This window comes from Macaca thibetana, chromosome 1, assembly GCF_024542745.1.
Source record: "Macaca thibetana thibetana isolate TM-01 chromosome 1, ASM2454274v1, whole genome shotgun sequence".
NCBI lineage: Eukaryota > Metazoa > Chordata > Mammalia > Primates > Cercopithecidae > Macaca > Macaca thibetana.
Window position 1 is genome coordinate 92,797,387 of NC_065578.1, and position 26,632 is coordinate 92,824,018.

Genomic DNA, 26,632 nt, shown 5'->3' on the forward strand with positions numbered 1-26,632 from the left:
TGACCTTGAGGACAGGAACTATGTCTTGATGATCTTTGAGGCTCCTGCTACTATCACAGTACCCAACATATAGGAGATGTTATAAATATTAGTTGAAAGAATCAGTGTAAAATGGTAGATAAAGGGGCTGATACTTTTTTTTTTCATTAATAATCTTCAGGAAACACATTTAGAAATTCTGGCAAATGTTAGTTGCCTACCCAATAGCCATTCTTCCATTCTCTTTGGTTATCAAAACCCAGCTTTTGTTGTAGCAATGTACCCTATGGCATGATTCTTGATAGATCTAAGTCAGTCATGGCATCCCCCTTCTTCTTTTCCAGTGATCCATATGGGTTGGGCATGATGAGTCACAGAGGGAAGATGCTGACGCTTCAGGGAGCGGTCTTCTTCCCTGATAGAGAGTCACTTTCTTCCCTTTCCTCCCTGCTGTGTTTACTGTTTTGTAAGGGATATGAAGTATGGAACTGGAGGAGCTGTCCTGTGTCAGCCTGAAATAATCAAAAGAATCAAAAATCCTGTTTTAGGCAACATAGAAAGACCCCATCTCTACAAAAAATTTAAAAAGTTAGCCAGGTATGGTAGCACATGCCTGTACTCCTACCTGCTTGGGAGGTTGGGGTGGGAGGATCACTTGAGCCCAGGAAGGTGAGGCTATAGTGAACTGTGATCATACCACTGCACTCTCATCTGGGCAACAGAGTGAGACCTTGTCCCTAAAAAAAAATAATAAAAATTTTAAAATCCAGTTTTAAATAGTTTATTCACCAACCTGGACAACATAGCAAGACCCCATCTCTAAAAAAAAAAAAAAAAAAAAAATAGCCAGGCATGGTGGCATGCACCTGTAGTCCCAGGTGGGAGGCTGAGGTGGGAAGATCACTTGAGCCTGAGAGGTCAAGTCTGCAATGAATCGTGATTGCACCACTGCACTCTAGCCTGGGTGACAGAGGAAGACCCTGTCTCAGAACAACAACGAAAACACCAAGAGTTTATTCAAGGGAAAAGCTGGGAATGGCCATCTGGGAAACAGACTCCAAAGAAATAGGGTCAGTATTCTGAAGTTAAAAGTTAAGGTCTTGCTTATAAATGCAGAAAACAAAGAAATTTAGTAGGATTATAACATTTTCACTACTAGGCTGGCTTATGAGTTACAACAGTTTAATCAGTTACACTTTGTTTTCTTTTCCTTGCAGCTTATTTTACTTCTTAACACCTTATTGTCATCTCCTTTCCAATTTAAGAGTATATTTAACATTCTTTCTTATACATTGTGATAGTCATGAAGTCTATTTTATGTATTTATAGTGGCTTTATTCATAATTGTGAGAAACTGGAAATAACACAAATGTCCTTCAATAGGTAAATGGGTAAGCACAGGAAAGAGGCAGAAAAGCCCAGGAAAAGAAGGGGGCAGGACAAAGGAATTGGGGGGAATGAGAGAACTGTTCTGTATCTTGAGTGTTGTTACAGTTATATATCTCTGTGTGTTTATCAAAATTCAGAATTGTACACCAAAAGAGCAAACTTCCCTGTTTGTAAATTATAATTTTTTTTAACAAAGTTAAAAAAAACTTAATATTTTCTTAAGTATGAGGAAATAAGCTACTAATACAAACAATGTAAAACAAAATCAGGTCAGATCAGCCATCAAACAGATTAAAAATGGAGAAATAATCCAGTTTATCTACTATCAAAAACAATATAAGTTACTCTATCATTCTACTGTAATTTTATTTGAGTCCTTCTCAGAAACCATAAAAGGTAGTGGCTTTGATTTATAAACTAGCAGTACTCTTACCAGCTAGCAAAGTAATCAAGAGTCCTGTGATTCTGGGATATTTTCTATTCACATGTAATACAGAATATAGAATGTGAATGTGCTTAGAGAAGGATAAGAAGTGAGACAATCAGGGTCTTGTGTTAGTTACAGGGAAATACTCTGGCTCCAGTTCTTTAGAACTACACCGAGAGCTACCAAGATTGAGTAGAAGAGATAAAAAACAATTTGGAGTAAATGGAAAGATCATCACACTAGTCTCTAATGCATAACCATGATTCTAAAAATAATACATACAAAATTCAATCATTCACCTTAATAAAATTATCTTGTAGGCCACTGATAATTTTTCATCATCATACTGTAAACAATAGACACCTTTACTATTTTCAGAGTGGCACTGAATCCTCTGTAAGGTGTGTCATCCACACTGCCAGTTAGATTCTATAGTCTCTATAACCTGGATAATCTTTGGGTATAATGACCCAAAAAATGAATTGGGAGGGCCATCTATGGGTCTGTTTTTAAACAGGTGCTGTCCCACCTTCTTTCTGAAAGTCCCTTCCATAGAGGATCAGTGTGTACCATTTGTTCAATCAGCTTCTTCCAAAGCATTCATTCTAGATCACTTGCTGCTGCTCTTCATATACCAGCCCTGCTGCACACAGAGACCTGGCATCGAAATAACATTTTCTGCTATGTGATCTAAGCCTCGGTCTGGTAAAGTCCTGCTGCAATGTGGGCTTTGGGTAAAAGTTAATACGCCCATGCTGATAGTGAGAAATTTGTGAAGTAACATGTTTCAAGTAGCCTTAGTTGGTTGGGACTTTCATCTGGGACCTATTAATCCACTCAGAATTTTTAAAAAATTGGTAGAACAACCACTGTCTTAAATTGATACATTGCCTCCAGGCTAAATTTTAGTTACCTTTTGTCATTCCAAACATTTCTCAAATTTGTCTTTAACTATTTGAGATTGAGAAGTAGTTGCCTCTTTCAACTCTACAAGTAGGTCCTCAAATTGGTGTACTCTTGATTCCCTTCGTTGCTTACAAAATGGTCAATTCTTTTTCTCAGCTCTTTTTCTTGTAATAGCTTGCCAAATGCAGCCAAATAACACACAACATTCTGTTTTCCAGCCTTCCCACTAAGCTACAAATTTATTAAGTACATGACCTATCTTCCAAGTTATTGTAGATAACAATTTTATTAAATGTTTCACTACTGCATCACATGGATTGCTCTCTGAAACTCTGAAAACAATTTTCTTGCTATGTGCTGTCTCTCTTAAATGTTTTATGTTCTTGTTATGGCAGCACCGCACTTTAGATAACCATATCTACCTTAAGTGAGGATGACCTAGATTTTGCTGTAGTAACAGCCCTAAATTCTCAGTAGTTTGAAACAATAAAGATTTATTTGTTGCTTATTCCTATGGTCTGAATGTGCCCCCCAAAATTTATTGTTGAAACTTAATTGCCAATTAGATAATATTTAAGAAGTGGAAGTCTGGCTCATCCGAAGGTAGTCAGTTATCTCGATTGTTCACAGTCAGTTACAGATGGAACTCCTTGTTCTACTCTTTCCCCCTTCTCACTACTGCAGTTGACTAGCCTTGAAGAAAAAAAAAAAAAAAAACAAGATGTGGAGGCTTTTAGGAGTGATTAAGCCATGAGGGTGGAGCCCTCATGAATAGGATTAGTGACCTTATAAAACAGGTGCAGCGAGCTGTTCCACCCCTTCTGCCATGTGACAGTGCATTAAGAGATACCATCTATGAAGAAGAGAGCAAGCATTCAACAGACACAAAATCTGCTGGTGCCTTGATCTTGGACTTTCCAGCCTCCAGACCTGTGAGAAATACCTTCCTATTATTTCTAAATTACCCAGTCTCAGGTATTTTGTTATAGTAGCCCAAATAGACTAACATGCTTATGCAACTTGTCTTCACAATGTGGAGCAGAGCCCCTCAACTACCCCAAATAGACATGTAGCCTACCTCACAGGTGGACTGTGTGATACCTGAGACTCTCAGAGTATACATTGTAAGAGGAAAAACCAAACTGCTTTTTCTCTCTACTGACACACTTAACAGAGAACACATTTGTGACCAGATGTATGGTGGTATTTCCCCACATCCAATCAAGTCTGCAGCTGACACCAGCTGGATGTCCTTTAATGCAATCCAATTCTGATACTATCTACCTGGAGATAGTGTCAGATTCCACAGGTTAAGGGCTCAGTCCCACAAGACTTCTACCACTTCAGGCACAAATTGCAAGTAGTGGGGTGTTACCAATACTTCTGACCAAGTGGCTATAAATCATGGCTCCCATTACCACCTTGGAAAAAATTGCATGTTTTTGGAATGGCTTAGGGACTGGGATGAATTTGTCCCACGTCATGCTGGGCAGGCAGGTACTGCTGTCCAAACCAAGTTGCTGAAGTCCAACTAGCTTCTTACCTTGTTCTTGTGTGGTCCTGGCTGTTTGGGTAGGTGTCCTGGGTGGACTCAGTGTTTCTCTGGGTTGTGTCTAAGATGACTGTCTTTGACACGGTGTTCAGGGGACTGGTGGCATAATGAATCCTTCTCTCTCTCTCTCTCTCTCTTTTGTTTTTCTTTGAGATGGAGTGTTGCTCTTTCGCCTAGGCTGCAGTACAGTGGTGCGATCTCGGGTGACTGCCACCTCTGCCTCCTGAATTCAAGCGATTCTCCTGCCTCAGCCTCCCAAGTAGCTGGGATTACAGGCGCCCACCACGCCTGGCTAATTTTTGTGATTTTAGTAGAGACAGGGTTTTGCCATGTTGGCCAGGCTGGTCTCAAACTCCTGACCTCAGGTGATCCGCCTGCCTCAGCCTCCCAAAGTGCTGGGATTATAGGCGTGAGCCACCACACTTGGCCTGAATTCTCTCTTATGTGAACTGGCCTGAGGCTCCAGTTTTGTACCCTTTACTAATAATTGTAATAATAAATCTATATAAAGTATGTTTCCAACATTTAGAGCTTTATGAACAGAAGAAACAAATAGGTTTCATAATGTCAGGTTATAAATTTATGTTTGTTGCAGAGAAGTACAATACAGTAGCCAATTAAAGATTCAAGCATAAAATATATTTGGATAATGTACTATGGGAGAAGTGTGATGGGAATATGACTTGGAGAAAAGGAATAATCTAAAATTACTTTGTTTCAGAAGGGCTTGTTTATGTATTTTTTAAATGGATGATGGTTATTTTAGTTAAGGGTCTATTAGCTACTGAAGCAGATAAACCATCAAATCTCAATGGCTTAAGTAGAAATTTCTTACTCATGTAAAAATGTAATGTCTATCAGGGAGATGGGTGTTAATGGGAGATTAGAAGGCAGTGGTTGGAGGAAACTGTCTTTGCTTAATGTAGTCAATCAACATCTAGCTGGTAGAAGGGGAAAGAGAGAGAGAGAGCAACATGCAGATCGTTCATGGGTAGTTTTTATGGGCCAGAACAGGAAGTAGCATAAATCACTTTCACTCACATTCTATTGCCCTGAATTCATTCTACACAGCCACACCTAATTTCAAGGGATGCTTTTTATCCATGAAGAAGAGGTAGTGGGTTTGGTAAACAGCTAGCTGATCTGTAATTCTATGGTGGATATAAAAGTTCTAAAATACTTAGATTCATTTTTTGTACACAAAAAGAGCAAAGTCACAGGTCTACTTTTAAAGTTAGTATCTAAAATGAAAAGGAAAATGTATTTTTTGTGAGGGCAGTCTGTTGAGATTTGGGTTTGAAACATCTTTAGTTGGAGCAGGCAGGCAGTGGCAATCTGACAGATTTTTATGGTTTATAGTTTGTATGTCACAAGGTTGTTTATACATGAACTTCAGCTCATAGAACTTCAGGAGAAAGAGTGTTTCAATTTTAGTGAGTCCAAGTCAGAAAAATGGAAGAAAAATTTAGAAACATTAGTTTGGAGACTTATAGCCAGGAAAGAATTCAGGATTCAGGATTTCCTGCAAGGAAAATAATAAAAACCCCAAAACAATGGACAAGGTTAGGAATTTAATAACAGGTACATGACAATTTTCTTCTGAAACATAGTTTTTCTTTCTTTAGTTCCCCACTTGTAACAGACGTAAGTCATAGAAAGTCCAATTTATTTGTAAAATTACGTTTTAGTCTTTTACCTGGCCTGATTATTTGCATAAAGTACAGTAAGAATAGTGATTTATCACATAGGCTCTTTTAAGTTGGTTTGTTGGAACATTTTCATAAAAAATCTCAGATTAGACTTTTTAAAAGCTTAGAAGCCAGAGCTGAGTGTGATGATTCATGCCTGTAATCCCAGCACTTTGGGAGACCGAGGTGGGTGAATTGCTGGAGCTCAGAAGCTAGAGATCAGCCTGGGCAACATGGTGAAACCCCATCTACAACAACAACAACAAAAAAAATCATAGGAGCCAAGCCAAACACTCTAATACCTGTACAAAAACTTAGGGGAATATCTTTCTTCTAAAGGTTCTCAAAATACCTTGACGTTCCTGGGTCTGTCCAAAAGTGGGATTCTTTACTTACTTCAAGGTCAGGGACTTTGTAAGGGAACTGCATAGACAACATACCAGGCCGGTCTTTTTCCAAGTCTACTGGCTTTCTAAAGTGAACTTCAATTCCTCAAAGCCGTCTGGTCATTTCTAAAAATACGACATTCCAGTCTAAGCCTCGGTAAAATAATCTGCATTTCAAATTGTGTACTATTACAAAAGAAAACAGATTCTCACTGAATCTATGCAAATAATTATATTGTCATAAAATAAGAATGCTCGCAAATAGTTTCTAAATTTTGGAGGGCTCAAATAAAGAGAAAGGTAAATATTTCAATTTTGCTCACAAAAGTATACTTTACTTAATTGGTGTAAGCTACAAAGAGCTTAAAAGAAAAATGTTTTCTGTACTCTGGGGAGAAAAGAATCAGCAATGTTTCAAATAAAAAGTTGTGGTTAAAAAACAATTTCGGCCGGGCGCGGTGGCTCAAGCCTGTAATCCCAGCACTTTGGGAGGCCGAGACGGGCGGATCAGGAGGTCAGGAGATCGAGACCATCCTGGCTAACACGATGAAACCCCGTCTCTACTAAAAAATACAAAAAACTAGCCGGGCGAGGTGGCGGGCGCCTGTAGTCCCAGCTACTCGGGAGGCTGAGGCAGGAGAATGGCGGGAACCCGGGAGGCGGAGCTTGCAGTGAGCTGAGATCCGGCCACAGCACTCCAGCCTGGGCGACAGAGCGAGACTCCGTCTCAATAAAAATAAAAAAATAAAAAAAATAAAAAAATAAAAAAATAAAAAAAAACAAAAAACAATTTCAGGGCAAGGCGCGGTGGCTCACGCCTGTAATCCCAGCACTTTGGGAGGCTGAGGCGGGCAGATCACGAGGTCAGAAGATCAAGACCATCCTGGCTAACATGGTGAAACCCCGTCTTTTACTAAAAATACAAAAAAAAATTAGCTGGGTGTGGTAGCGGGCGCCTGTAGTCCCAGCTACTTGGGAGGCTGAGGCAGGAGAATGGCATGAATCCGGAGGCAGAGCTTCCAGTGAGCAGAAATCACACCACTGCACTCCAGCCTGGGTGACAGAGTGAGACTCCATCTCAAAAGAAAAAAAAAACCATTTCAGTTTTTCATCAGTTCAGTCTCATGTAGTTAACTATTGTTCCATGTGATGATACATTAGCAATTTTATGAGTCCACTTTTGTTCTACTAGTGTTCTGAAATTGTTTTACCCCATCTAATGATTCAATCTTGATTTCTTTAAAAAAATTTTGAAAGGATGAGCTTGCTGTTAAAAAAAAAAAGAAAAAGAAAACAAATTTTTAAAATAGAGATGAGGTCTCGCTATGTTGCTCAGGCTGGTCTTGAACTCCAGGCCTCAAGTGATCCTCCTGCCTTGGCCTCCCAAAGTGCTGGGACTACAGACGTGATTCAGTCTTAAAGTTATCAGAAACACGTATTCAAGATTATTTGTTGTAGTCTTTTCCATGAATTTCCTTAAAGACACAAAACTTTAAGACTTATAAAGAGAGAGACCAAGGCAGGCAGATCACCTGAGGTCAGGAGTTTGAGACCAGCCTGGCCAACATCGCAAAACCCCGTCTGTACTAAAAATACAAAAACTTAGTTGGGTGTGGTGGTGCGCACCTGTAGTCCCAGCTACTCAGGAGGCTGAGGCACGAGAATCACTTGAACCTGGGAGGCAGAGGTTGCAGTGAGCCGAGATCACACCATTGCACTCCCACCTGGGAAACAGAAAAGATTTCTAAAGAACTTTCAGAAAACAAGAGCATAAGCATAAAGCCACAGATGCTTAATTGTGAACAATAAGCCTTAAAATAACCATGATTAAAGATGCAGTTGACAAGCAAATTTGGTCATTTTTTGTGGCCTACAACAACTTTACACAATATCCATAATTGTGACTAAATAACACATACCACGACATATCAGATTTTTAAGAATCTCATTCAATTTTGGAACACATACTAACACATTTATACAAATATGACTCAAAAAAAGGCTAAACATTATTTCTTACTTAACAATCCTTCCTGCATGATTTTAACATACCAAGTAAGCCTAATATGTCTCTCTTGTACTGCCAGGGACCCTTCTGGAGTGTCTAAAAGTTATTTTGAAGTAAAAAAGACTTAATTTAGAATTTGAAATTTGATTTTGGGAAGCCTGTCAAATATGTCAAAGATTTAAAACACTGGATCAGAAATAGGATCATAGGTCATTCATTTAGCAAAACTGATCATTAAAATAATTCAAAAAGCAAAAATCTTTTCTTTATGGTAGAGAGGGGACTCAGTTTTCTAAACTATCAAAAGGCCTAATAAAGACAGCTGGAGGCAAACAGAGTCTATCTGTCCTTCTCTTACCCTGTCCCCACATTTTTGCAATTTACTGAAAAATGAGCAACAAAAATTTTTTTACTATCACATTAATACTACATAAGAATCTTTTTCAAAAGAGAAAAACAAATTTTATTTATTTTAATTTTTTTAGAGACAGAATCTCACTCTATCACTCAGGCTGGAGTACAGTGGCATGATTATAGCTCACTGTAATCTTGATCTCCTGAGCACGAGCAGTCTTTCCACCTTACAACCTCCTGAATAGCTAGGACTACAAGTACATACCACTATGCTTGGCTAATTTATACATTTTTTTGTAGAGATGAGGTCTTGCTCTGTTGCCCAATCATGGCTCACTGAAACCTCACTTCCTAGACTCAAGCAATCCTCCCACATCAGCTCCCCAAGTAGCTGGGAGTACAGGCATATGCCTCTATACCCAGCTAATTTTTGTTTCTTACTTTTTGTAAAGACAAGGCCTCCCTATGTTGTCCAGGCTTGTCTCAAACTCCTGAGCTCAAGCAGTCCTGCTGCCTTGGCCTCCCAAAGTGCTGGGATTACAGGCGTGAACCACTGTACTTGGCCTTACCAACAATTTAAAAACTAGTTTTTCTTTACCAGATATTACTAAATTTACATGAACTTGAAAAGCATTTTGGCTGATTATTTAATTTATGAACACTCATCTATTTATAAGTGAATTTGGTACCATGTAGATAATATAAAAAGGCAGCCATGTGCACATGTTTGCATAAAATACAGAGAAACGTAAGTAGATTTTATAGCATTGATTTAAAAATTTTAGCAACAAGACAGGCAAAACTCATTTAAAGGACAGTTGAATTAAAACCGTGTCATTATAAAATGGAACAAGTTAAAGTTTATCTGTCCCACATAGTCAAAGCCCTTATAAAAGTTTGTTTTTTTTGTTTGTTTGTTTGTTTGTTTGTTTGTTTTTAGAGAAAACAGTGTAGCACATTTGTATCTCACAGCACAAAGAGAATTTAAGCTTTCTGAAGAAGAAGTCAGGGTGTGTTAGTTAGAGAAAGATTAAAACTAGATGCCTAGGTAACACAAAATTATAGGAATTCACCACAGGATTTTATAAGAAGATCAATTTTAGTTACGTAGTTTTCAAGTTAGTCTCCATTTTCCAATTGGACTATTGAGCTCAGGGTGGAGCCTATTAATGAATAGTGCCAACAAAGTGCTTACAGTTTCCTGGGCCTAATTACTGGTATTTGTGAAAAGCAGACACAGCTGGAAGGCAGAGCACCTAGATCCTAGAAATTTATGACCCCATTTTCACACTGAATTCCAGGTTCCCACAGTGGAGGCAAAAGTCCAAGAGAGAAAGGTCATGGAAACAGGTCGTGCAATCTTCTACAGTGTATCTCAGTGGAAGGAAAGTCCCCCAAGGCTGGTGGGTGACTCAATACAAGTCCCCCAAGGCTGGTAGGATTCCAGCCCACTCCGTCATCAGCCTATCCCCCATAGGAGTCTGGAGTCTTATCCTTTGGTGGTGAGTGTTCCTACAGCCTCCAAGTTTCCAAAATGTACTTTAAAAAAAAAAATCTAACCATGAAAAAAAAGAGAGAGAGTAGCACCTGTGTAATACCCATTCATTGCAACCACTGTCAGCCACCTCCAAAACTGCAGCCCTTACCAGTGACTGCAGCCACTGAATTTAGAGCCAGCCATTGCATACTCAAGGATCAGGTGTTCTCTCATAGTACAAAATAACTTCTGGTACCCTCAAAGCCAAAGCTATCAGAGAACTCAGTGCAAATGAGAGCAGAGCTTTAGACCTGAGACGAACCTGCTCATGAATTTTGGTGCTTCATGAAGAAGACAGAAGACCCCAAAATGTGGTCAGAGGCACCTTTTTTGTCTTCTTTAAGGAGTGTCATAGTTGCTAGGGGTCCCCTCTAGATCTCTTCATGTGGTATTAAAGGTGGCAAAAAAGGAAGGAATAATAAAAGTAAATGGGATAACAAGTCTCAGGGAAGCCAGTTTGGGGAGATTTAAAACTTCTCAAAAAAGTCAACGAAGTTTTATGTTTTTCTAAGCAAAAAGTTATACCAACAGGAAAGGAAGCAGAGGGATGAAACATATGAAACATATAAATTTTTTAACATATATATATATATACACATATGTATGCATGTATATGTATACACACACAGACGCACACATACATATTTTGAGACAGGGTCTCACTCTGTCACCCAGGCTGGCGTGCATTGGCACCATCATGGCTCACTGCAGCCTTGACCTCCCAGGCTCAAGTGACCCTATCATCTTAGCCTCCCAAGTAGGTGGGACCACAGGTGCATGCCACCATACTCAGGTAATTTTTTTTTTTTTTTGTAGACATGAGTTCTCCATATGTTGCCCAAGCTGGTCTTGAACTCCCGGGCTTAAATGATCTGCCTCAGCCTCCCAAAATGTTGGAATTATAGGCATAAGCCATCATGCCCAGCCCAAACATATAACTTTTTATAAAAAGTTTCAGTAAACTGAAAAAAATTCCCATGGGAGAAACACGTTCCAAAAGAGAAAAAGCAGAAAGGCCTTAAAAAAAAGTTTTCGTTTGAATATCAACTTTTAATTAAGCTGGCACTGACCACATAAAGCTTTTTAAAAACAATCTTTTAAAAACTATCAGTTTAGCCATGACAAACAGCCAATATTCTTGGTTTTGAACTTCTTTAAATCAAAGTTATCTTCCAAGTGATTCCAACCAAAACCTATAAGCCTTTATGACTTACCCAAAGATGCGTAAGGCATCTCCAAAAAGGTGCAAAGCAGTTCTCACAAGAACCAGAACTACCCCAAAGACAGCTCAAGGAAAAAAATTTACTAGTTGCAAATGGGGTACAACATACATTTCTGACCAACCATGTTCTTTAGGGTCTTGGCTTATCAACCAACCATCTTCACATAAAGTCTCAGCAATTGCATAGAGGGAAGATTAAAAGGGACAAACAATTAGTAAGACAGGAAATTGAAAGCTGTCCATGGAAGGGAACAAGAACAGTAATAAATGGGTACCACAAAAGTCAAGAGTTACATGAATATCAAACCTGTAATCACCCAATGAGTTCTTCCTGCCTGCTCTACAGACAGAATCAATTCATTCAGAGCATGCCATTGCAATAGAGAAAGAGTTTCATTGATGTGAGGTCAGCCATGTGGAAGAACTGAAATTATCACTCAAATCAGTCTCTACAAAGGCTCAGAAGTTAGGATTTTTATGGACAATTTGGTGGACAGGGTGATAGGGAATGGGTGCTGCTGATTGGTTGGGGATGAAATCATAGGGGCATGGAAAATGATCCACATGTGCCACCTCTGCCTTGGATAGGTGCCACACGACCAGTTGAGTCATGAGTCATGGGTCCAGGTGGGGTCAGTTGGCTGCAAGACAGTCTGAAAAAAATCTCAAAACACCAATGTTAGGTTCTACAGTAGTGATGTTATCTATAGGAGCAATTGGAGAGGTCACAAATCTTGTGACCTCTGGCCACATGACTCCTGAGAAGTAAGGGATTATAGAAACTATACCTACATCTTATCAGCATTCAGACCCCACTCATAATCCTAACCTTATGGCCTTTCATTACTTCTACAAAGGTCGGTTAGCTTGGGGAAGGGGTTATTACCATCTTTTCTTTAAGATTAAACTATAAACTAAGTTCTTCCCAAAGTTAGCTTGGCCTATGTCTAGGAATATAATACTAGACTACAAGTTGAAACGTCTTCTTTTTAAATCCTGTGGGGAATCCAAAGCAGGCAGTTTTAGCGTACAAAGGATTTTAACTTTGTTTTAAATCTAATTTCTGCTGTTTTTTTTTTAAAGGAGAATTTCTAAGGCTAGTCATGGCACTAATATGTATCTTTCTTTCAATTTGATCCTGCCACAAACACAAATAAGGCAGTTACTTAGAATGGAGTAAAATCTTTTTCAAATATAGGAGTCTTTCTAGTCCAAAGGATCCATCTTCTGGCCACTAATGATTAGAATTTCCAACTGTGTATTTATTTCAATAGCAACTCAATTCAATAAACCTCTTCATGGATAAACCAGCAGGTAATTTTCCAGGTTTGGAATAAGTGTCTACCACATAAGCAAGCATGTCTCTGGAGAGGGCATAGAACAGGCAATTCCCATGATTCCCCCAAATTCACTCCCAGAAATAGGCCAAAATAGCAAAAACCTCATGTCACAGATGGTAAAGAACGGTGTTTGTGTGCACTGTTTCTTCATGTTCTGCAGGGAACAAGTCTATGCAAATCTACCCCCAAAATTTAAGGAAGCTAAGAGGCTGAAGAAACAGGCTGACAATCCAGTTTCTCAGGAAGAAACATTTAATAGGGACTTAACAAACAGAAGCCATCTCTGTGTCTTGTTTGATGGCAAGACAAGATGGTGCATCCCTGCACCATTTACCCTCCCAGGCCCAGGGTTTACATACCACAGGGGAGTAATGTGTAGGACAAGGGAAGTCAACACCCGGGGAAAGGCAAAACTGCTATGTGAATCTGCCTAAGAGCAGGATTTAAAGTCAAGGTTATTTGACCTAAGGGCAGAATTTACTGGAACAGTAAAGTAGAAATCTTAGAAGTATTCTCAGATCAGGGAATCAGAAGTCAACATGGTGGATAAGCATTCAAAATGGAATGCTTTAGCCTCTACACTTAAATAACCCACAAATTCACAGGGGACTACCAGTCACAGATCCTTTAATTGGTGACAACAGGTAGGTTCACTTTGGATTAGACTTCCCAGAACTAAGAAGGCAACAAAAATTGAGGCAACAAAAGTCCCTTATGGGTAAGACTTCTTATGAAGACAGACTTCCCTGGCCGAGAGTGGTGGCTTACGTCTGTAATCCCAACACTTTGGGAAACAAGGCAAGAGGATCCCTTGAGGCCAGGAGTTTGAGATGAGGTTGGGCAACATCTCCCCCTCCCCTAAACAACAAAAAAAAAGAGAGAAATTAGCCAGGCATGGTGGTACACACCTGTAGTCCCAGCCACTGGGCCGAGGCAAGAGGATCTGTTGAGCCCAGGAGTTTGAGGATGCAGCGAGCTATTATTGCACCTCTGCACTCCAGCCTGGGTGACAGAGTGAGACCCTGTCGCTTTAAAAAAAAAAAAAAAAAAAAAAAGACAAACTATACTGAGAGCTTGGCACATTCAGAACAAAGAGTATACTGCTTGATAGCTTATGTGTCTTGGGGTTCCCAGTCCTTTCAGACTGTAAACCAAAAACAAAATTCTAAGGCCTCCCTGCAACTATCTGAATGGACTGCCTCCTTGGCCAGGACGCTCTAAAATTTAACCTGAAAGACTGGCCCAGGCCATGACTGACAGGAAGAAGGGGAGAGGTCGGACATATCTTATTAACATCAACACAGACCTTAAGTCTGATAAGAAACATTTACAATCTATTTTCTCTGAAGACTGCTACCAATTGCCAATTGTCAATCAGAATATGCTTAAATCTACCTATGACCTGAAAGCCCCTGCTTTGAGTTGTCCCATCCTTCCAGATCAAGCCAATGTAAATCTTACATGTATTGATTGATATCTTGTGCCATATGGTTTGACTTTATCCCTACCCAAAATCTCATCTTGAATTGTAATCCCCACACTCCCTATGTGTCAAGAGCAGGACCAGATGGAGGTAATTAGTTCATAGGGGCAGTCTCCTACATGCTGTTCTCATGATAGTGAGTGAGTATCACGAGATCTGATGGTTTTATAAGCATCTGGCATTTCCCCTGCTTGCACTCACTCCATCCTGCCACCCTTTGAAGAAAGTCCCTGCTTCTCCTTCGCCTTCCACCATGATTGAAAATTTCCTGAGGCCTCCCCAGCCATGCAAAACTGTGAGTCAATTAAAGTTCTCTTCTTTATAAATTACCCAGTCTCAGGTATTTCTTCATAGCAGTGTTAGAACAGACTAATACAGTAAATTGATAATGAAGTAGTGGTGAACTGCTACAAGGATATCCAAAAATGTGGAAGCAACTTTGGAACTGGTTTTGTACAGAGGTTGGAACAGTTTGGAGGGCTCAGAAGAAGACAGGAAAATGTGTGAAAGTTTGGAACTTCATAGAAACTTGTTGAATGGCTTTCACCAACATGCTGATAGTAATATGGACAATGAAGTTCAGGCTGAGATGGTCTCAGATGGAGACGAGGAACTTGTTGGGAACTGGAATAAAGGTGACTCTTGCTATGCTTTAGCACAGAGACTGGTAGCATTTTACCCCTGCCCTAGAGATCTGTGGAACTTTGAACTTGAGAGAGATGATTTAGGGTATCTGGAAGAAGGAATTTCTAAGCAGCAAAGCATTCAAGATGTGACCTAGCTTTTTCTAAAGCATACAATCATATGTGTTCACAAAGAGATGGTCTGAACTTATGTTTAAAAGGGAAGCAGAGCACAAAAGTTTTAAAATTTTGCAGCCTGACCATGTAGTAGAAAAGAAAAACCCATTTTCTGGGGAGAAATTCAAGCCGCTGGCTGCAGAAACTTGTATAAGTAAAAAGAGGCTGAATAGTAATAGCCAAGACAATCAGGAAAATGTCTCCAGGGCATTTCAGAGATCTTCCTGGCAGCCCCTCCCATCACAGACCATAGGCCTATGAGGGAAAAATGGTTTTGTGGGCTGGGCCTAGGGCCCTGCTGCTCTGTGCAGCCTCAGGACATGGCACCCTGTATGCCAGCTGCTCCAACTCCAATCATGGCTAAAAGGGGCCACGGTACAGCTCAGATCGTTGCTTCAGAGGGTGCAAGCCCCGAGCCTTGGCAGCTTCCATGTGGTGTTGGGCATGCGGGTATGCAGAAGACAAGAGTTAAGCTTTGAGAGTCTCTGCCTAGGTTTCACCCTGTATGTCCAGGCAGAAATCTGCTCCAGGGCAAGAGCCTGCATGGAGAACATTGACTAAGGCAATGCAGAGGGGAAATGTGGGGTTGGAGCCCCCACATAGTCCCCACTGGGACACTGCCTATGAAGCTGTGAGAAAAGGGCCATTGTCCTCCAGAACCCCAGAATGGTAGATCCACTGACAGCTTGCACTGTGGGCCTGGAAAAGCCTCAGGCACTCAACACTAACATGTGAAAGCAGCCATGGGGGCTGTACCCTGCAGAGCCACAGGGGCAGAGCTGTCCAAGGCCTTGAGAGAACACCTCCTGCATCAGTGTGCCCTGGATGTGAGACATGGAGTCATAGAAGATTATTCTGGAGCTTTAAGATTTAATTGCTGGCCGGGCACGGTGGCTCACGCCTATAATCCCAGCACTTTGGGAGGCCGAGGCAGGCGGATCACGAGGTCAGGAGATTGAGATCATCGTGGCTAACATGGTGAAACCCCGTCTCTACTAAAAATGCAAAAAATTAGCCAGGCATGGTAGTGGGCACCTGTAATCCCAGCTACTGGGGAGGCTGACGCAGGAGAATGCTGTGAACCCTGGAGGCAGAGCTTGCAGTAAGCCAAGATCGCGCCACTGTACTGCAGCCTGGGCAACAGAGCAAGACTCCCTCTCAAAAAAAAAAAAAAAAAAGATTTAATTGCTGCCCTGTTGGGTTTTGAACTTGCATGGGGCCTGTAGCCCCTTTATTTTGGCCAATTTCTCTTATTTGGAATGGGAGCATTTACCCATTGCCTGGTTCCACTTTGTGTCTTGGAAGTAACTAACTTGCTTTTGATTTTACCTTCACAGTAGCTGGAACTAAAGGTGCATGCCGCCACACCCGACTAATTTTATTTTATTTTCTGATATTTTTTGTAGAGACAGGGTTTCACCACATTGGCCAGGCTGGTCTCATAAGGATTCTTAGATTAGACTTTTAAAGGCCTCTCAATGCTAAGAAGCCAACCCAAGAATTAACCATAAGACTGTGCCTGTAATAACTGGACATTTGGTAGAAGGCCTCTCTTCTCAAGATCCTGGCCTCAAGTGATCTACCACCTCAGCTTCCCAAAGTGCTGGGATTACAGGCATGAGCCACCATGCCCAGATACATCAGAATGCTTTTGATATTAATATTCAAACTTTAGAAAAACTTATAAATAATTCTCTTCTAATTTATTTTTTATTTTTATTTATTATTATTATTATACTTTAAGTTCTAGGGTACATGTGCACAATGTGCAGGTTCATTACATATGTATACCTGTGCCATGTTGGTGTGCTGCACCCATTAACTCATCATTTACCTCAGGTATATCTCCTAAGGCTATCCCTTCCCCCTCCCCTCTCCCCACAATAGGCCCTGGTGTGTGATGTTCCCCTTCCTGTGTCCAAGTGATCTCACTGTTCAATTCCCACCTATGAGTGAGAAGATGTGGTGTTTGGTTTTCTGTTCTTGCGATAGTTTGCTGAGAATGATGGTTTCCAGCTGCATCCATGTCCCTACAAAGGACACGAACTCATCCTTTTTTATGGCTGCATAGTATTCCATGGTGTATATGTGCCACATTTTCTTAATCCAGTCTGTCACTGACGGACATTTGGGTTGATTCCAAGTCTTTGCCATTGTGAATAGTGCCGCAATAAACATACGTGTGCATGTGTCTTTATAGCAGCATGATTTATAATCCTTTGGGTGTATACCCAGTAATGGGATGGCTGGGTCAAATGGTATTTCTAGTTCTAGATCCTTGAGGAATCACCACATTCTTTTCAACAATGGATGAACCAGTTTACAGTCCCACCAACAGTGTAAAAGTGTTCCTATTTCTCCACATCCTCTCCAGCACTTGTTGTTTCCTGATTTTTTAATGATTGCCATTCTAACTGGTGTGAGATGGTATCTCATTGTGGTTTTGATTTGGATTTCTCTGATGGTGAGTGATGATGAGCATTTTTTCATGTGTCTGATGGCTGTATGAATGTCTTCTTTTCAGAAGTGTCTGTTCATATCCTTTGCCAGCTTTTTGATGGGGTTGTTTGTTTTTTTCTTGTAAATTTGTTTGAGTTCTTTGTAGGTTCTGGATATTAGCCCTTTGTCAGATGAGTAGATTGCAAAAATTTTCTCCCATTCTGTAGGTTGCCTGTTCACTCTGATGGTAGTTTCTTTTGCTGTGCAGAAGCTCTTTAGTTTAATTAGATCCCATTTGCCAATTTTGGCTTCTGTTGCTGTTGCTTTTGGTGTTTTAGACATGAAGTCCTTGCCCATGCCTATGTCCTGAATGGTATTACCTTGGTTTTCTTCTAGGGTTTTTATGGTTTTAGGTCTAACATTTAAGTCTCTAATCCATCTTGAATTAATTTCCATGTAAGGAGTAAGGAAATGATCCAGTTTCAACTTTCTACATATGGCTAGCCAATTTTCCCAGCACCATTTATTAAATAGGGAATCCTTTCCCCATTTCTTGTTTTTGTCAGGTTTGTCAAAGATCAGATGGCTGTAGATGTGTGGTATTATTTCTGAGGGCTCTGTTCTGTTCCATTTGTCTGTATCTCTGTTTTGGTACCAGTACCATGCTGTTTTGGTTACTGTAGCCTGGTAGCATAGTTTGAAGTCAGGTAGTGGGATGCCTCCAGCTTTGTTCTTTTGGTTTAGGATTGTCTTGGCAATGTGGGGTCTTTTTTGGTTCCATATGAACTTTAAAGCAGTTTTTTCCAATTCTGTGAAGAAGGTCATTGGTAGCTTAATGGGATGGCATTGAATCTATAAATTACCTTGGGCAGTATGGCCATTTTCACAATATTGATTCTTCCTATCCATGAGCATGGTATGTTCTTCCATTTGTTTGTGTCCTCTTTTATTTCACTGACAGTGGTTTGTAGTTTTCTCCTTGAAGAGGTCCTTTACATCCCTTGTAAGTTGGATTCCTACGTATTTTATTCTCTTTGAAGCTATTGTGAATGGGAGTTCTTTCATGATTTGGCTCTCTGTTTGTCTGTTACTGGTGTATAAGAATGCTTGTGATTTTTGCACATTGATTTTGTATCCTGGGACTTTGCTGAAATTGCTTATCAGCTTTAGGAGATTTTGGGCTGAGATGATGGGGTTTTCTGAGTATACAATCATGTCATCTGCAAACAGGGACAATTTGACTTCTTCTTTTCCTAACTGAATACCCTTGATTTCTTTCTCTTGCCTGATTGCCCTAGCCAGAACTTCCAACACTATGTTGAATAGGAGTGGTGAGAGACGGCATCCCTGTCTTGTGCCAGTTTTCAAAGGGAATGCTTCCAGTTTTTGCCCATTCAGTATGATATTGGCTGTGGGTTTGTCATAAATAGCTCTAATCATTTTGAGATATGTTCCATCAATATCGAATTTATTGAGAGTTTGTAGCATGGGGGCTGTTTAATTTTGTCAAAGGCCTTTTCTGCATCTATTGAGATAATCATGTGGTTTTTGTCTTTGGTTCTGTTTATATGCTGGATTATGTTTATCGATTTGCACGTGTTGAACCAGCCTTGCATCACAGGGATGAAGCCCACTTGATCATGGTGGATAAGCTTTTTGATGTGCTGCTGGATTTGGTTTGCCAGTATTTTATTTAGGATTTTTGCATCGATGTTCATCAGGGAAATTGGTCTAAATTTCTCTTTTTTTGTTGTGTCTCTGCCAGGCTTTGGTATCAGGATGATGCTGGCCTCATGAACTGAGTTAGGGAGGATTCCCTCTTTTTCTATTGATTGGAATAGTTTCAGAAGGAATGGTACCAGCTCCTGCTTGTACCTCTGGTAGAATTTGGTTGCGAATCCATCTGGTCCTGGACTTTTTTTGGTTGGTAGGCTATTAATTATTGCCTCAATTTCAGAGCCTGCTATTGGTCTATTCAGGGATTCAACTTCTTCCTGGTTTAGTCTTGGGAGAGTGTAAGTGTCCAGGAAATTATCCATTTCTTCTAAGTTTTCTAGTTTATTTGCATAGAGGTGTTTATAGTATTCTCTGATGGTAGTTTGTATTTCTGTGGGATCAGTGGTGATATCCCCCTTATCATTTTTTATTGCATCTATTTGATTCTTCTCTCTTTTCTTCTTTATTAGTCTTGCTAGTGGTCTATCAATTTTGTTGATCTTTTCAAAAAACCATCTCCTGGATTCATTGATTTTTTGGAGGGTTTTTGTGTCTCTATCTCCTGCAGTTCTGCTCTTATCTTAGTTATTTCTTCCCTTCTGCTAGCTTTTGAATGTGTTTGCTCTTGCTTCTCTAGTTCTTTCAATTGTGATGTTAGGGTGTCAATTTTAGATCTTTCCTGCTTTCTCTTGTGGGCATTTAGTGCTATAAATTTCCCTCTATGCATTGCTTTAAATGTGTCCCAGAGATTCTGGTATGTTGTATGTTTGTTCTCACTGATTTCAAAGAACATCTTTATTTCTGCCTCCATTTCGTTATATACCCAGTAGTCATTCAGGAGCAGGTTATTCAGTTTCCATGTAGTTGAGCAGTTTTGATTGAGTTTCTTAGTCCTGAGTTCTAGTTTGATTGCACTGTGGTCTGACAGACAGTTTGTTATGATTTCTGTTCTTTTACATTTGCTGAGGAGTGCTTTACTTCCAACTATGTGGTCAATTTTGGAATAAGTGTGATGTGGTGCTGAGAAGAATGTATATTCTGTTGATTTGGGGTGGAGAGTTCTATAGATGTCTATTAGGTCCGCTTGGTGCAGAGTTGAGTTCAATTCCTGGATATCCTTGTTAACTTTCTGTCTCATTGATGTGTCTAATGTTGACAGTGGGGTGTTGAAGTCTCCCATTATTATTGTATGGGAGTTTAAGTCTCTTTGTAAGTCTCTAAGGACTTGCTTTATGAATCTGGGTGCTCCTGTATTGGGTGCATATATATTTAGGATAGTTAGCACTTCCTGTTGAATTGATCCCTTTACCATTATGTAATGGCCTTCTTTGTCTCTTTTGATCTTTGATGGTTTAAAGTCTGTTTTATCAGAGACTAGGATTGCAACCCCTGCTTTTTTTTTGTTTTCCATTTGCTTGGTAGATCTTCCTCCATCCCTTTATTTTGAGCCTCTGTGTGTCTCTGCATGTGAGATGGGTCTCCTGAATACAGCAAACTGATGGGTCTTGACTCTTTATCCAATTTGCCAGTCTGTGTCTTTTAATTGGAGCATTTAGTCCATTTACATTTAAGGTTAATATAGTTATGTGTGAACTTGATCCTGTCATTATGATATTAGCTGGTTATTTTGCTCGTTAGTTGATGCAGCTTCTTCCTAGCATTGATGGTCTTTACATTTTGGCATGTTTTTGCGATGGCTGGTACCGGTTGTTCCTTTCCATGTTTAGTACTTCCTTCAGGATCTCTTGTAGGGCAGGCCTGCTGGTGAAAAATCGCTAAGCATTTGCTTGTCTGTAAAGGATTTTGTTTCTCCTTCACTTATGAAACTTAGTTTGGCTGGATATGAAATTCTGGGTTGAAAATTATTTTCTTTAAGAATGTTGAATATTGGCCCCCTCTGTCTTCTGGCTTGTAGAGTTTCTGCTGAGAGATCTGCTGTTAGTCTGATGGACTTCCCTTTATGTGTAACCTGACCTTTCTCTCTGCCTGCCCTTAACATTTTTTCCTTCATTTCAACTTTGGTGAATCTGACAATTATGTGTCTTGGAGTTGCTCTTCTCGAGGAGTATCTTTGTGGTGTTCTCTGTATTTCCTGAATTTGAATGTTGGCCTGCCTTACTAGGTTGGGGAAGTTCTCCTGGATGATATCCTGCAGAATGTTTTCCAATTTGGTTCCATTTTCCCCGTCACTTTCAGGCACACCAATCATACGTAGATTTGGTCTTTTCACATAATCCCATACTTCTTGGAGGCTTTGTTCATTTCTTTTTACTCTTTTTTCTCTACACTTCTCTTCTCGCTTCGTTTCATTCATTTCATCTTCAATCACTGATACTCTTTCTTCCAGTTGATTGAGTCGGTTACTGAAGCTTGTGCATTTGTCACATAGTTCTCGTGTCATGGTTTTCATCTCTATCAGTTCTTTTATGGTATTCTCTGCATCGATTATTCTAGTTATCCATTAATCCATTCTTTTTTCAAGGTTTTTAGCTTCTTTGCACTGGGTAAATAGTTCCTCCTTTAGCTCTGAGAAGTTTAATCAACTGAAGCCTTCTTCTCTCAACTTGTCAAAGTCATTCTCTCTCCAGCTTTGTTCCATTGCTGGCGATGAGCTGCATTCCTTTGGAGGGGGAGATGCACTCTGATTTTTTGAATTTCCAGCTTTTCTGCACTATTTTTTCCCCATCTTTGTGGTTTTATCTGCCTTTGGTCTTTGATGATGATGATGTACTGATGGGGTTTTGGTGTGGGTGTCCTTTCTGTTAGTCAGTTTTCCTTCTAACAGTCAGGATCCTCAGCTGTAGGTCTGTTGGAGTTTGCTTGAAGTCCACTCCAGACCCTGTTTGCCTGGGTATCAGCAGCAAAGACTGCAGAAGATAGAATATTGCTGAACAGTGAGTGTTGCTGTCTGATTCTTGCTCTGGAAGCTTCGTCTCAGAGGTGTACCCAGCCGTGTGAGGTGTGAGGTGTCAGTCTGCACCTAGTGGGGGATGTCTCCCAGTTAGGCTACTCAGGGATCAGGGACACTTGAGCAGGCAGTCTGTCCATTCTCAGATCTCAATCTCCATGCTGGGAGAACCACTGCTCTCTTCAAAGCTGTCAGTCGGGGACATTTACATCTGCAGAGGTTTCTGCTGCTTTTTGTTTAGGTATGCCCTGTCCCCAGAGGTGGAGTCTACAGAGGCAGGCAGATCTCCTTGAGCTGTGGTGGGCTCTACCCAATTCGAGCTTCCTACTTAAGCCTACTTAAGCCTCAGCAATGGCGGGCGCCCCTCCCCCAGTCTTGCTGCCACCTTGCAGTTAGATCTCAGACTGCTGTGCTAGCAATGAGGGAGGCTCTGTGGGCGTGGGACTCTCTGGGCCAGGTGTGGGATCTAATCTCCTGGTGTGCCATTTGCTAAGACCCTTGGTAAAGCGCAGTATTAGGGTGGGAGTTACCCGATTTTCCAGGTGTTGTGTGTCTCAGTTTCCCTTGGCTAGGAAAAGGAATTCCCTTTCCCCTTGCACTTCCCAGGTGAGGCGATGTCTTGCCCTGCTTCAGTTCTTGCTGGTCGGGCTGCACCCGCTGACCAGCACCGACTGTCCGACACGCCCCAGTGAGATGAATCTGGTACCTCAGTTGAATGTGCAGAAATCACCCATCTTCTGTGTTGCTCACGCTGAGAGCTGGAGCTGGAGCTGTTCCTATTCAGCCATCTTGGGCGCCCCCCCCCCGTTCTAATTTTAGCCAACTTGATTACACATAAAATTCCTTTCCCAAGATTAATTTTCCACAAACCTTCTACGGCTTACATAAACCTTCAGTTTTGTCCTATATTGCCTTATTATATTGGTATATTACCTTAGGACGAAAATTTACTTTTGCTTGCTTCTTACTATTTTGACTACACCAAATTCTCCCTCATGCAAAAGAAAAAATTACTCTCTTCAGCTTTCTTTACCAAAAACACATCTTTCTTACTTTTTTTTTTAGACAAGCTCTTTTACTTTGTCACCCAGGCTGGAATGCAGTGACACAATCATGGCTCATTATAGCCTTGACCTCATGGGCTCAAGGAATCCTCCTGCATCAGCCTCCTGAATAGCTAGCTGGGACTACAGATGTGCATCACCAGGCCTGGCTACTAAAAACAAATTATAGAGATGGGAGTCTCACTATGTTACCTATGTTGTCTCAAACTTATGGGCTCAAGCAATTCTGTCTCAGCCTCCCAAAGTGCCAAGATTACAGATGTGAGCCACAATGCCTGGCCCATATCTTACTTTCTTTTTTTCTTATATCTTGTACTTTTGATTATATATATATTAACTACAATTTTAACTCTTAGCAACCCTAATATCTAAAGAAAGCTAGGAAGTTAGTAATTTTAAACTTATATACCAGTATTTGCAGGTGAAGCCCATTTCATAGTTTTTAGAAAGATACTAATCATTTTTTTTGTTTATTAACAGATTGAAGTATATTTAGCCTTTCTATACTGTTATAAATGACTCACACATTTTATGATTATCTAATACTTAATTTAACATGACATGACTTTAAGTTTCTGAAAGAAGATTTTAAAGCTATGAAAAGTTCATTTATAAACTTTTATGGCATTTGTATTTATTTATTCTTTTTTATTTTATTTTTATTTCTTTTTTCCTTCAGATGAGATATTTATTCATTCTTATTGAGAGACAGGTCTAGCTGGATTTCCTAGGCTGACTAAGAATCCCTAAGCCTAGCTGGGAAGGTGATTACTTCCACCTTTAAACTTAGGGCTTGCAACTTTGCTCACACCTGACCAATCAGATAGTAGAGAGGGCTTACTAAAATGCTAATCAGGCAAAAACAGGAGGTAAAGAAATAGCAAATCATCGATTGCCTGAGAGCACAGCGGGAGGGACAAGGATTGGGATATAAACCCAAGCATTCGAGCCAGCAATGGCAACCCACTTTGGGTCCCCTCGCTTTGTATGGGAGCTCTGTTTTCACTCTGTTAAATCTTGCAACTGCACTCTTCTGGTCTGTGTTTGTTAGGGCTGGAGCTAAGCTTTCGCTCGCCATCCACTACTGCTGTTTGCCACCATTGCAGACCCGCCGCTGACTTCCGTCCCTCCAGATCCGAGTCTGTTGTGCTCCTGATCCAGCGAGGCACCCATTGCCACTCCCGATTGGGCTAAAGGCTTGCCATTGTTCCTGCATGGTTAAGTTCCTGGGTTCATCCTAATCAAGCTGAACACTAGTCACTGGGTTCCATGGTTTTCTTCTGTGACCCACGGTTTCTAATAGAGCTATAACACTCACCACATGACCCAAGATTCCACTCCTTGGAATCCGTGAGGCCAAGAACCCCAGGTCAGAGAACACGAGGTTTGCCACCATCTTGGAAGTAGCCTGCCGCCATTTTGGAAGCAGCCCACCACCATCTTGGGAGCTCTGGGAGCAAGGACCCCCGGTAACATTATCAATTATCCTTGAACAATTTATTAAACGAAGCTAGCCATGAACTCAAGTTATTTCTTCGTTAATCGTTTTTACATCCTGTGAATGTTAGGCTACCTAAAGTGTTAGTCACTACCTAAGCAAGAACTCTAAAGTTAAATACATGGGTATTTTGCTGATTAGAAGACACATCTGTTTTTATTAAAATAACAATATTAAACTAGTCTTATTTACTAAAGATTTCCTAAGTTGTGTGAACTCAAAGGCATTTGAGTTTGTGTCTATTTTTCTGATAAAATATGTAGGTTCTTGCTTTTACTTTAAGCCAATTAGAGCCCTTTCATGTATTTTGATAGTAAAATTTCATGTACTCATGACATGTATAAACATATAGATATACAGACAGAATATACACAGACATACATAGACAGAAGCAGATTTTATAACTTTATTAGGTTTTTCATTTGCCAATTCAAATAATTTCTCTCCCCTACTTTAGACTATCAAACCTTAAACAATTGTTAACTAACTTTAAATTTGCATTTACAGAGACATGACTCTTAGGTGAAAATTTATATCCCAAAGGCACGGTATTTAGATCTAAACACCATTATTTCATAAGACAAAGAAGGACATAGGTAAAGGCTCAGTCAAGACAAGGTTGCCAAGAAAAGTATCTTCAACAAGATAAGGTTTGTCATGTAAACTCTAAACCAAGTCTTCCCCATTGTAAACATTTCTAGTGGTTTAAAAGCAGTAAGGGAGATGCCCTTACAAATGGAGTTTCCTTGTATAGATGTAAATTTCTTTTACAAAGAGTTTGAAAATAGCCAGCTAATGCCAGAAAGTCATATTTTGGAGACTAGTTACATAGGTATTTTCAGTTTACCTTGTTTCTTAATTAGATTACTGACTTTAGGGTGGAGCCTTTTAATGAATAGAGCAAAGAAAGCACTTGCAGTTTACTTTTCACATATTTAAGTATTAATATTTAAGTATGTGAAAGCAGGCACAACTGGAAGGCAGTGCGTCTAGATCTTTAAAAATCAAGGACCCCATTTTTCCACTGAATCTTGGGTTCAAGGTTCAAGAAAGAGGGAAACATTCTAAGACCAGGCTGCATGATACTTCCACAGTGCACCACACTACAAAGACATTTCTCAAGGGTGGTAGGTGTCAGGTCCATAACTATGCCAATTGTCATGCTCAGGGCCAGGTTTCAGCCCATACTGAGGTCCGAGGGGAGTGGGTGGATGAGTAGATAGTTGAAAGGATATTCAGGGGGCCATAGGCAGGTGAAATGTAGTTTTATTCCGCAGCTTACTTACACTAGCTCTCTCACACCGTTCGCCTCCTCTCTGCTGCTTAGTCTGGCGGCTCCCACACACAGCTGTGTGACCAGTTCTCCCTTCAGGGTCAGCAGCTTAACTTTCTCTGTGCATGAGTAGGCTGAGCTGTGTCCTGGCTCCCCGCTGTCCATCCAGAGAGCTCTGACTCTCTCTCTCTTTCTCTGGGTGTAAGTGTGCTTGTACAGTGTCAGCAAGGCAATTTATACCCCCCCCCTTATTTTTTTGAGATGGAGTCTTGCTCCATCACCAAGCTGGAGTGCAGTGGTGCAACCTCAGCTCACTGCAACCTCCACCTCCCAGGTTCAAACAATTCTCCTGCCTCAGCCTCCCAAGTAGCTGGGACTACAGGTGTGTACCACCATGCCCAGCTAATTTTTGTATTTGTAGTAGAGCTGGGGTTTCACCACGTTGGCCAGGATAATTTTAATCTCTTGACCTTGCGATCTGCCCACCTCAGCCTCTCAAAGTGCTGGAATTACAGGTGTGAGCCACCGTGCCTGGCCACATTATACCTTTTACAGACAATAGTGGCATAAGGCCAAGGGGATGGCCTTCCCATGTTATGGCTATATGGCTGTGATAACAAGTGGAGTTACACACCTGTGCTACAAACTCACTGAGTCATGCAG

At 40.6% G+C, this 26,632-nt stretch overlaps 1 protein-coding gene across 1 annotated transcript in view; it reads right to left on the reverse strand.

Moving 5' to 3' along the window:
* Window positions 1-26,134, reverse strand: part of LOC126949874 (uncharacterized) — a 66,018-nt gene extending 39,884 nt beyond the window's left edge. The window contains exon 1 of the mRNA XM_050782802.1: window positions 25,999-26,134. Within this exon, the coding sequence (XP_050638759.1) occupies window positions 25,999-26,134 (136 nt within the window). The remainder of the gene's footprint in view (window positions 1-25,998) is intronic.
* Between the last annotated feature and the right edge of the window lie 498 nt (window positions 26,135-26,632).